Source organism: Hakea prostrata, chromosome 5 (assembly GCF_041222555.1).
Source record: "Hakea prostrata isolate BN-2017 chromosome 5, UWA_Hpros_2, whole genome shotgun sequence".
Taxonomy (NCBI): Eukaryota; Viridiplantae; Streptophyta; class Magnoliopsida; order Proteales; family Proteaceae; genus Hakea; species Hakea prostrata.
Window position 1 is genome coordinate 13,080,664 of NC_142604.1, and position 13,290 is coordinate 13,093,953.

At 37.2% G+C, this 13,290-nt stretch overlaps 1 protein-coding gene across 1 annotated transcript; it reads right to left on the reverse strand.

Moving 5' to 3' along the window:
* Positions 1-1,314: 1,314 nt before the first annotated feature.
* On the reverse strand, positions 1,315-13,081 carry LOC149015255 (succinate dehydrogenase [ubiquinone] flavoprotein subunit, mitochondrial-like). Its single transcript, XM_089155079.1, is given in 17 exon segments — positions 1,315-1,708; positions 3,135-3,172; positions 3,259-3,379; positions 3,472-3,541; positions 4,170-4,340; positions 4,441-4,615; positions 4,686-4,873; positions 5,248-5,391; positions 5,527-5,590; positions 5,684-5,776; positions 5,862-5,947; positions 9,900-10,040; positions 10,135-10,281; positions 10,685-10,772; positions 12,451-12,606; positions 12,847-12,909; positions 12,911-13,081. Coding segments are annotated over 17 exon segments (1,899 nt in total). The 5' UTR covers positions 12,962-13,081; the 3' UTR covers positions 1,315-1,605.
* Between the last annotated feature and the right edge of the window lie 209 nt (positions 13,082-13,290).

Below are 13,290 nucleotides of genomic sequence, written 5' to 3' on the forward strand. Positions count from 1 at the left end.
TAACTTAATCGGATAATTTTATCGGACGGATAATATTCGGTAAGAAAGGGGTATACCATATCCGCATCCTATTAATAATCGGACAAATTCGGATACCCCTAAATGGATGCGGATTTCGGTTATCCATTTACACCCCTAGTTACAACCATAAATTATGTGAGACCCACAAGTAAAAAATAATAAAATATCTTTTTAAAATAATAAACTCTATCACCCTAACCCTATGGTCCCACTGTAATTCGTGGTTAATAGTCATCAGGTGAGTGCTTCCCCCCTAGGGAGACGATCCAGAATTGGTTTGGTTTGACTAGGTCTTTACACACTCCTATACCAACTCTTTCATGGTTCTCACAAAAAAGAGGCGAACCTGGTGCCAAAGGTTTTCCTACAAGCAAAATTTAGATTGCAATTTTGCTACAATGCAAAGTTATTTTGATATGCTATGATATCCAAAAAAATGATGAATAATAGACTTTGTGACTCATATCCAGTTCATTTTTTGACAAGGAAATAGACCATCATTTCCTTGTGAATGGATAACACTGTTGGGGCTGTGGTGGGCATGGGGGTGAGTCTCCGGGGATTTTTTTTATCCCCAAAGATTCGATATTGGAACCTTGCTTGAGCGAACCAAGCTGCTTACCACTTGGACCAACACCCGTTGAAACAAACTTTCATTATTATTTTAATGAAAAATGACTTAGGCCCGAAGAACAAATGAAAGTTGACATATATTTGAATGCAAAGTAGACATGTCAATTCACCAAATATACAGCAGCGCAAGCATAAATTACTGAAAACCCCAAGCTTTGATACAGCATGTATCATAAGAGACACTTCTTGCCTTCTTGAACTGTTCATTCCAGTTGACATTGTCCATATAAAGGCCAATACAAGCGAAGATGATGGCAAAATGCTTGAATGATTTGGTTAAGGAGTTGCTTGAAAGCCTAAGGCACATGAAAAATTTTAGCCAGATAGCAGTGATGAATACCTGATTCTGTAAAACATTAAACCTGACATGAACTGTATGTTGGATACTGGATGGAGTGAGAAGCAAATTGTGGGAAATCACAAATTTTCAATAGATAAACAAATCATAGCAGTGATTATGCATCAGCAGGCCTTGCATTAACTCCCTCACACATCAAAGATCTCTGTGATTCTTCTGTGTTTGATTACTGTCTACATATAGGGTTGTAATGAATGAAAGAGATCAACCATTAAGAATGTAATTGTTCAACCACTAGGCATCAAATATAGTATTTTCATGTTTGGATCAAATATAAATCTATCCATAGAAATATAAGTAGCTTATAAAAAATCTCAAAGATGCCAACCTAGTAATTCATCGATCCAGGTTGACAATGGTACAAAATTTTTATTCAGAAACTTAAAAATGTTGAGCCTGTAATTATTATTACTTTGATATGGAGATAAAATTATATCATACAAATCAAATCGCACTCCAACATAGGCCATAGAGTCAGATTACTGCTTTTGATCAGGGGAGGAAGAAAAAGAAAGAAAAAAAAAAGGATTACTGTCAATAATTATCCGAATCTACTAGTCCACTCCTCAGAACTCCCACGCTGTCGAAACTGTTTAATATACACGTGCTTTTGGAGGGAATGACTCCACCTCATCATCCAATGTGTTCATGTGGACAGGTCGGTATTCCAGCCGAACCTTCTCGTTCTCCCAATATCTGCAGACCAAAGATAAACGTTACTTACATAGACAAGAGTTGACCCTACACCACCACCACCACCACCACCACCACCAAACAGAACTTCTCCCAAAACTGAATAGGGTTGATTAAATGGATTCTTGCCTTCCAGTCAGCTCTATTTTTGGCCATACTAGAGACAAGGCCGATGCTATAGAAGAGTTGCCCTTAACAATTAAAAATCAACACGTAACCTTACAATGGCAAGGCATGAGTAAGACTCAACATAAAAGCATCCAGAATGACATATTGGGGGGGGAGCCTCAACATTTTGGAATAATTAATTAATCTTTGAAAGGAAAGAGAGTCTAGAACTGATAAAAGTTAATATGGAGGAGAAGGATTAACATAGCATCCTTCTCAGAAGACTAAATAGATGGTAGCAAAGGAGTTTGAAAACTGTTAACTTTGTACAGTGAGATAAAAATTAACAGAAGTGAAGGGGGCAAAATAGTGGATGAAGACTTGGGCCATGTTTGGAAGCCAAGAAAAAGAGAAGAAAAAAAAAAAAGAATTTTGAGAATAGAGAAAAATAATATGGTGTCATCATGCTTTTTACTTCTGTTCTCTAGGCTTCCAAAAATGGCCTTAGTGTATGATATGTAATTCAAGGTTGTGATGGATGATAGTAAGTTACACTCTTGAGGAATCCATGGATTACTGCAAGGTTTTAGATAAAGATGGTGACATAGAGGATTATATTTCACAAAGAATTAAAATAGGATGGATGATGTTGAGACTGTCTAGGGAGTGTGTGGTCTATGCATTCCTTCATAACTAAAGGAAAATTTAATGGGATAATCATATGATTACTTATAATGTATGATGTGAAAACTTGGGAAGTTAAGAAGCATCATATGGATAAATTAAACATAGTGGAGTATGATGTTGAGCTGGATGAGTGGCAAAACTATGAAGGATAAACTAAGAAATAATCATATTAGAGCTGATGGATGAGTAACTTCCATATGTGATAAGCTAAGAGAAAATCATCTAAAGTGGCATGGCCATCTTAAACAAAGGCCCTTGGATGCTTCAATGTGCAGTAGTGATTTGACTTTCAGGAACTTGAAACACCTTTAGAAGCAGTAGTGAGCAAATACATGCATTACTTGGGCCTTGTGCCAATTATGACCTGGAACAAAACTGATGGATGGCAAGGATACATGTAGGTAATAATGCTGAGTGGTAATTGTTGAACCATACAAACCAAACTAAGCCTTTTGCATTAAAAGGAAACCAAAGGTTCCTATCAGGGGAAAATTTTGTTTTCCTACTAGCCTCTCAAACTCTCATGTGATAGGATAAAGCCTCAAATTTTTAACCTTTAAGATGAAACCTTTAATAAAATCAGAACACAAATTTTAACCTATATTATATGTAATGCAAGAAGTAGGAAACTTACCCCAAGGTATGCTTCATCCAATTCTCATCATCTCTTTTCTGCATAATCAAATTTTAAAATCTTATTAAATGGAATACAAGGGTAAACAAAACAAATGATGAATTGATAAAGAAACTCAACAAACCGTAAAATCTTCGCGAGCATGTGCGCCTCTGCTCTCCTTCCTGGCCTCAGCAGAATGCATGGTTACACATGCATTTATCAAAAGGTTTTCCAACTCCAAGGTCTCAATCAAATCAGAGTTCCTGCCACAGTTGTCAAGAGGTCAGATCCAAGGAAGCAGAACTAATTGTGTACAAATGTTATTGCCAACCAATCACATGATCTGGTATTTTACCATATCAAACTCCGATCTTTCAACTTTACATCATCAAAGCTCTCCCATGCCTGATCAATTAACTGACAACCTGCAGAAGGGCCAAAATTGGAAGAATAAATAGAGGAACAAATTTGTGCAGTAAGCAATGCTCGAAAAGAAAACCACATTACCAACCAGGTCTCAAGAAAGATTAAACAAAAAACAGATAAAAATATTTCCTACCATTATGCTAAAGACAATGGTTTCTAGAATGGCTACTGATGCGTTCGTGTATGGCCTATGCCTGCTGTAGCAGATTGGATGCAGCCTAAAAATTGTGCACAAGCAGGGATGAAGGACACAAGGTTTCCAAACAAAAACCTAATTCACTAGCTAAATTATTTAACAAAATGAGAGGTAGCTGTAAATAGATTGGCATTGAAGGTGGATGTTTTGAGTTCTAAGTTGAAATTTGTCACATGGTCAATCCAGATTCCAGAATGATATCTTGGCAGTGTTTTTAAATAGTAGTAGTCAATTTTCCACATGACAAAAAAATGTAGGCCATAGGAATGCATCGTTAGGTGGTTCATCGCAATAACCCTAGTATTATAGCAAGGACATAAAACAAGAACGAGAGAAGCATTAATTTAATAACTACAAAAAAGGTAGCAGGGAGGTACAATCAACAAGTTTTTAACTGGTTAGCAGAAGAACAGCATTTGACATCAGAATACCTTCTTCTAATGTTTCCTGAGTGCGGAACACGGCAGCATTATTTTGCATAATTCGTTGCATATTCAAACGGATACTTGAAGTAGGCAATGAACCATTTTTATTTCTTAATTTATCCAACCATGCAATAGTCTTCTCCCCAGCATTACTTTCCACGGGTTTTTGTTTTGCACCTACAGTACAAAAGGTATATGCTCATTAATTTAGAATTCAGCATAAAAAGGGGGGAGGGAACCTTAATGGCGTGGATTTATATGTAAACTGAATCCTTGCCTGGTTTGCTTATCTCAGCCACTCTATTTGCACAAGCCCGACCAAAAACAACAATGTCAAGCAAAGAATTTGCACCAAGTCGATTGGCACCATGTACAGATGCACATGCTGCCTCCCCAGCTGCAAACAGTCCAGGAACTATTGCATCTGGATCATCACCTTTCTTGGTAACCACCTGAAGATAAATAGAATAAATTAGCAAACAAAAATATGGAACAGAAGAAAATGCATGAATTATCCCACACCTCTCCATGGTGATTTGTGGGAATTCCACCCATATTGTAGTGAACTGTAGGAAGGACAGGGATCGGCTCCTTTGTAACGTCTACACCAGCAAAAATTGCAGCAGTTTCTGAGATGCCAGGAAGTCTCTCCTTAAGCACTTCTGGAGGTAAATGATTCAAGTGGAGATAGATGTGGTCCTTCAAAGGTCCTGAGGAGAATGAACACCAAAGTCACTAAAAGTGGGAAACCAGACATATTAGGAGTCCATAAGGGGCAGATATCTGCCCCCCACCCCCACTATTGGGGGGCCGGGAGGGAGGAGTTTCCAGAACAGGTTTGTTTTAAGTAACTTCTTAGAACTTGATAAGTGGCAAGTAAGAAAGAGAAGATTACATAGAAACCACAGAAATGACAAGTTATGCTTATCATAGTGTGCAAGTAATAATCTCAATGAGAAGTTACCAATTCTATCACACAACATGAGAAGAGCAGTCAAAATTTCCTACAAGGAGCAAAAGATGATGACACTAATGTCTGCTAGGATGAAGAAAATCTGAGTCTAGCTTCATATTGACAACATACCTACACCACGACCTTCTCGAATTTCCATTGTCATTGATCTTGAAACAACATCTCTTGATGCAAGATCTTTAGCAGTAGGAGCATAACGCTCCATAAAGCGTTCACCTTCACTGTTCCGTAGAATACCACCTTCACCACGGGAACCTACAAGAGGCAAATAAATCAACCAAAAAAATTATTAAAAGGAATGATTACACAAGACGGAAAAAAACTAAACATCTTGCAAAATTTATGCTCTCATCAAATGCAACATTCAAGAGTAAAATAAAAAAAGCCTACCTTCAGTAATGAGACACCCTGCACCATAGATACCCGTAGGGTGAAATTGCACAAATTCAAGATCCTGCAGCATGAATAATCAGCAATTTAGCTGGAATAATCTGGAGACAAGAGAACTCAATAACCATTTCCCAGTACTGTTACATTAAGAACAAACCTCAAGAGGTAGTCCAGCACGTGCAACCATAGCATTACCATCTCCTGTGCATGTATGAGCAGAGGTGGCAGAAAAGTATGCTCTACCATATCCCTGATAAAATGATTAAACAGAAGTAAGACAGAGAACGTATTGCCTCCAAAAGATCATGTACTTCAAGCATCAAAACAATGGATACCCCAGTAGCCAATATTGTTGAGGCAGCACTGAATCGATGTAGTGTCCCATCCTCCATGTTTAACGCAATAACTCCTTGACAGGTACCTAAGCATTGATAATAGGAATTAGTCAATTCCAAGAATAATGATACATATGCATGCAACCTAACCATTCTAGTGTTAAAGGCAATGAAGTAGTAGATGTCCTAGGGAACCACAGGAATGGGTAAAACATCCAATCTAATTAAAATTAATGAACCAGTAGAAAAATATGACAGCATAACAAGGAGGGATGTCTACAATAGTATTATGAATCATGGAAACCATGAAGACACATATGGACATAATCCATGGGATAGGAAAAGAATATAATAAAAATACTCAACATAACTCGTACATGCAGGATAGTGTGTATATATGCAATAAGATATACAGCAAAATTGGTACCATAAAATAAATCTTAAAGACAGGTTTATCCCCTTTTAGAAACATAAACTTTTTCAGTCCCTTTAATTACCTTAACCCTTGAGTAGGCAGAGGAAACAGAACAGAGAAAGAGGCACAACCTTCAATTACCTACACCCTTTTTGACAGGAGAAACCCTAGTCCCTAGACCCAAATGCCATATTTGTAGGCAATAAAGCTTAAGAAACCATTAGATATGCCTTCAAACTGGCTGAGCTTCTGGTTTAAAGACAAGCTCACAAGCAAGTGATTTTAAAGAAGCAGCTGGATTCTATCATCAGCAAACACCATCACCAACTCCACCAGACCACAAAGTCTCAATACAGTGGGGGAAAAAGAGCTGCTTTAGAATGCTCCAAGCTGATACCACTCTCTTCTCCGAGTACTCTCCAAGCATCCTCATCCCAACACAAACCTAATTTGCTTATTCACAAATGATGGCTGAATATTGCTATTGAGAATCACAGACCAAGATCAATTGCTAGATGAGTAACTTTCCAACAGGTGGATAAGCTCAACCTAGAAAGGAAAGAAAGCGGGGATTGGAGAACTAAACGTGAGTGAAGAACCGAAACCTCAATATAAAAAGAGGGAAACAGATTTTTGTATCTTACATAAATGGATGTTAGCCACGCCAAAATGCTAAGTGGTCTCTAGAGTTTTTATATTTTCCTTTTGTTGTCTTAGATACTGGTGTGTTAGTTACAGTGGTTTGGACCTATATGTCTGGCCCTGTCAAAATCAAGGGAGGAAATTTAATGCTACATGATGTAGTACACTACCTGGAAGGATATATGTGATTCAGTTGAAGGCCAATAAAAGGATAAAAATGAAAAGGTTGAAAAGGATCTGAGTTTAGTTAGTGAGGAACAGAAGAGAACTTATAATTTAATAATCACCTGAGAAGAGGAGGTGATAGATGGAGGAGAGGCTGCACAAAAGGAAGAATCGCTGGATATGGAAGAGATAGTAAGGGTAGTACAACAACAAAACAAGCCTCTTCCCAACTAAATGAATTTTTGCATTTCAATCAACTCTAATTGAGGTCATACTAGATACAAGGCCTAAGCTATGCGTATCTTTTCGCACCAAGGAGGAGACAACAAGGGTATGGTGCAAGTTTGACCCTTGCAGTCTTGAGCCCTAACATGGCTTGGGTTCAAGATTTTGGCCACAAGGGCGGGTCAGGGCCCAAAATATTCTAGCCCTGACTAGGGCCAAGGTGGGGGGCCTAGGGTTACTCTTTGGCCCGCCGGGCCTATCCCAACCTGTCCCTGGTTTTTGGCCCTGATTCTAACCCTAACTTTGGCCCTAATTGTGACACTAATTTTGTCCTTAGTCTTGACCTTGATCATGTTCTTGATTTTTACCCTGATCTTCATATTAACCTTGATTTTGACCTTGAGTCATTCTGATCATATTAGACTATGAGTTCCACTTTTTATATTTTTTTTAGGATGATTTTTATTTGGACCCCTTAAGGTTCGACCAAAGTCATTTTTAGTTCCAAAAAATATTGACATATTTCATTTGCCCCCAATGTGGTATCTCAAAAAAAAAACTTATCAATGACAAATAATTATGTTTGAAACTAAAATATCATTTTTTTTACTACCCAAAAAAAAAGCCTTTCTTGTGGAATACTAAATTACCGTTGATTTACTTGTTAACAAGGTTTTGAATAGAGATTTTTTTTTTGTTGAATAGGAATATTAATTTATCGAACAATTGTGAATGAAAACATACTTACCTATGGCTTTAACTTTGAAGATAAACTTTTCATTTTATTAGATCCCTTTTGATGTTTCTAAATTTACAAAAAAAGAGCTCCTGTGTGACCTCTACAATCGACTTGGATTTTCAATCTATCCAAATTTAATTCCAATTCTTCTCTCTACTTGTTCTCTATCAGATCCCTTGAGTTTATCTTATTTATTTATTTAATTTTGTCTTTTGACTTGTTTATAAGGAGGTTCAAGGGGTGGTTTTCTTCCTCCTGATTCTTCAGGTTTGTCATCTCTGTCTGATAGGTTTTTCATGCAAACATAAACACTAGTTTTTTGTTATTATAAATTGTGTGTTAGAGCTCCCAACTCATTAGTTTTCATCATGTTGGGTGTTGCTACTAACCTTTAAAGTTATTTATTATGCCTATTCTAACACCTTAGAAAGAGGGAGCCTTTTATCTGAAGTGAATTAATGTCTAATGCTTGATCTCAATGAATTAGGAACAAGGACAAAGATAGGGGCAATCAAGGCCAGGGCCAGGGATAGGGCCAATTAGGGCTAAGGACAGGGCCAAGGCCAGGGCCAGGGATAGGGCCAATTAGTGCCAGGGACAGGGCCAATCAGGGCTAGGGCCACGGCCAACCCATCCTGACCTAGCCCAATCAAGGCGGGAATGGGCTTGGCTTGGCCCTATAAGGCTTAGGGTCAGGGACAATAATCCTTGGCCCTGAATTAGGGTCACGGCAGGAATGGGCTTTAGATTAGAATATAAAGGGCTGGGCTTGGGATTGCAAAAGTCTGGCCCTCTTGCAGCCCTAACAAACACTAATTAGTTTGGGGACTTTGGTTTGGAAGAAGAAGGGTAGAATGCTATTTCAAAACTATACCTTCAGCTCATGACACAGTAAAGGCAAAAATGTCATTTAAATTTCAAAACCAAAAGTCAGTAACAGCATCACAATTCAGGTCATCTTTTTTTTTTTTTTTTTCTTTTTTTTTTTTTTTTTTTGTGGGGGGGGGGGGGGAGAGAGCAGAAATCACAATTCAGGGTTATGGATGATACAGTCCACAAGAGGAGTGCACATAATTTGTTTTATTATTCATTTTATATATTATAAACAATATATAGATACTAGTAATACGGACTGGGACCACAATTTGTAAATTCAAAATGGTACCAACATGCACTCTCAATATCAACCTCAACACCAATATCATACTAGATGTAACCTTCGATTAAGGACTTAACCAAGGACCAATATCACTGATTTAGACTTGTCTTTTTTCATAAATCTAATAGTGCCATTGAGTTCAGAAGGCTTAAGATAGGCTGTGTACTAAGTTACAGGTCCATTTGCCCATCAACCCCACCCCTAGATATGGCCATTTGATTCGGGCTGAAAAACTAGAAGTCACCTAACTCACCGAGATCTGGTCCCAACTTGCCTCTTTCGGGTATTAAGTTGGCCCTCAAGTTTAAATTCTTAGATCATGTTAGTAAGTTCTGGTTACTAACGAAGATTCACCATTCTCCTTTCTAACAGATCGAATTCTTGTCTTCCATCATCTGAAACCCACCAACATAGATTTGTATTACAGCATTATGTGGTGTATAATTTTGATACCCAATTCTACACCCCTCATAGTCCCAAACAAAAGGAGAAGATAAAAAAAAAATTTAAAAAAATCATTATGAATATTATGAATATATAGGAATTCAAAAAACATATCGGGCACTGGGCAAGATAGATTTACAGTACAATAAGTCAAAAGTAACATTAAACAGAGGACCTTCGTTGTTACAAAGGACCTACGATATTCATGCAATGACTTATGAAACCTAAACTAGTCATGCAGTAACTTACCATTGCTATCCATTATAAGATCCAGTGCAAAATATTCCACAAAGAATTGGGTGTTGTGTTTCATTGCCTGACCATAAAGACTGTGCAGCAAAGCATGGCCAGTCCGGTCAGCAGCACATGCACAACGGTATGCCTGTCCACCTATGGTAGGAAAAAGAACCAAACAATAAAAGTAATGGCATTAAAAAAAATTCAAAATTAAAATAACATACATCAGCATTGCAACAGTTTATACCTTTTCCGAAGTTCAGGCTTTGACCGCCAAATGCACGCTGATAAATTTTCCCCTCTTCAGTTCGTGAAAATGGTAAACCATAGTTCTCAAGTTCTATAACTGCTTTAGGTGCCTCTCTACACATATATTGTATGGCATCCTGGTCACCTGGGAAAAAATACCACTTCAAAATTGAGAACCATTTAAAAGGAAGAAGAAAGAAGTACCCCAACAGGGAAAAAGAGAGACAAGTGAGAGAGCAAAAAAAACTATAAGCTTTTATTAACCAAAATTGCCACCCCTTATTGTCCCAATTCATATGGAAATGTGTAACAAATTCAAGTCCAATATCCCAGAGTAAGATTCTGGGAACTAAAAAACAAATAAGAAGATAAAAATATAATATAAATACCCCAATTAAATTTTTTTTAGGGGCAACAGGAGCTGCCAACACAAGAAAATAAGAATTCCGATTCCTTGAGAACAAATAAAAAAACTGAAACCTTATCAAACAAGTCATGAGAAAGGACTATAACACAAGCAAACTCCATCTTTAAAACAAGTAGTTTACCTAACCAATCACTTCCTTTGACTGTATCATACATGTGCCACCTCCAGTCGTCTTCACTCATGTTCCCTAGTGCAGCATTTATACCACCCTGCATCGGTCCAATACCACACAAAATCACGATCACATACGACCAATTTTAGTGAAGAAGTTGTGAGATAAGTCAAAGGCTAAGACATGCAGTTAGGCTCAAATAAAAGTTCAGGTGATTATCTCATCCATGTATCTTAATTCTTAAGCAACCAATATCGTCAACAACCAAAAGAGTAGTATAAATTGCAGTAAATAACTAGACAAACAAGTTCACAAAAACTAATATCCTGCAAAAATAAATCAACTAATTTCATAATTTACCAAAAGGGATGTTAATCACTCATTTATGCTCCCATCTAAATGTCCCAAAAATAACTTCAATAAGTTTGATAGTTGTCAAGGCTGCACCACATAAGGCAACCAATAATTTTATTTATTAAGGAACTCAAACCTCAAAACGTAATCCTTGGCACTCCTTCATTATAAATCTTAAACACTCCACATATCTACCCCTGTAAGGTTCTATTATTTTATTAATCCCTTTTGATGTTTTGTATTTGACCGAAATATAAAGTGGGCTAAAAAAATGCTGGTATTGACTCAGGTGGTTTTTCTCTGTTTAACTTTGACCTGTGCTCTTCAGTAAAAATTCAGAAGATCTCTTATGCACCTAGCTATGGTGGGCTATGTAATTTGTTTCCCCAAGATAAATAATGATGTACTTAATAATACTAACAACGTGATCAAGAAAAGTATATAAACTTGCAAAAAGTTATTTAATTAACCTCATGAACTAATACCATTCAATTCCTTTTCCGACAACGCTTTGGCTCTTCCCCCACCCCCCAAAGGAAACATAAAAAAAAGAATCCCAGAAACAAAAATGAAAAAACAACTGGGGTAGGGAGTAGCAACAGAGTGGGGATAACTTAAGAGTCCTAGGTACTATCTATAACTGCTTGTCAAAGTTACAAGTTACAACCCATCATTATGACATACTGCAACCATTAGTGCATAATTTATACTCTCCAAGTCTTTTTTAAATAAACCCATGATAATAATTTAAAGATCCCTCGTTCTTTGCATTCTTCAACCGAATATGGTTTAGTTTCGATAAATATATATAGATAGATGTTGTATATACTAGAAACGAATATGATGAACAACAAAAAAAAAAGGAAAGGATTCACTGTTATGCGTAGTAACTAGTGGTGATGCTCTTGATGTTAATAGGATATCAAACAGTGAAAATGGTGATTTTGTTTAATTTAATTTCAACAACCATAGAAGAGAAGAACATTGCACTATCTACTGGCATCAAGATTCGTACCAATAATAAGTAATACATAATACAGGGTCATTGTTGAGCACCATAGAAAATAAGACGAACATGGAGGATAACAATAGTGTGCAAATTTCTTTCATATACCTTAGCAAAATAAACATGCATGCATCAATTTTATCAGACTTAGTTTTTAATCACAAATAACACTAGTTATACGCATAGAAAGTAAGATCCCCACCAAACTCACCCGTCTTGTAAATTTCTTATACACTCCATTCGCAAAAACAATCTTTAGCGATGGAAACAAATAATCAAATAAGCAGAACGATAAATCATCCATATGGCCTAACAATTTATCATCCATAACTAGTAATTTAACAAGTATAACTACGGTACTCCAGATGGAGATAATTGAAGGCTCATGTCAAGGTCATGGACGACCACCACATACCTGTGCTGCAACGGTATGTGATCTAGTAGGGAAAAGTTTAGTAATGCAAGCAGTATTGAATCCATGCTCAGAGAGCCCAATGGCGGCTCTAAGCCCTGCTCCGCCAGCTCCCACAACAACAGCATCATACGAGTGATCTACGATCGTATATCCGTTCTGCAATCAAAATACAAATAAACATAAACTTCGATTTGGCAATCGAAATACAAAAAAGAAAAAAAGACTAAAGTCTAACGAGAAATGAGGCAAACGACCATACGAAAATGACAACAACATATCAGCAATCGACATTTTAAAGTAGAGACACAATTTACGATCAGATGAGAAAACCTAGCTTCAATTGCAGGCTTTAACAAACAGATTCTCAAACAAATTAAAACAAGAAGAAGATCTCACAGATTCGGTGGAAAGAAATCTTGATTTGAAAGATTTGAGAGGATCGTTGTAGAAGCGATTGCTTTGAAGACTGAGAAGACGGAAAGCGAAGGCCACGAGAGACGCAACGCCACATCTTCAACTGCTTCGCTCTTCCGAGGAGACGACAGAGGGAGACGGCCCGGCCGAGGTTTTTGACAGTAACAGATATATTCGGGGTTGTCCCTTCCAATTTATAATTTCTTCACGACGAAAATGAATTAAACGAAACTGTTTGGCCAGCAAATGTTTTATTTATTTATTTATTTATTTTTTTATTTTTTTGGAGGGTAAAGCCGGCGAGCGCTTATGGGGATTGAAAATCCACAAGTTTTGGAATATTACCAAAAAGTAACACCATTTCTGGTCCTCCTATCATTTTGAGCATAGAGCAAAAATATATCAGTCGTTCACAGACATGCCGGT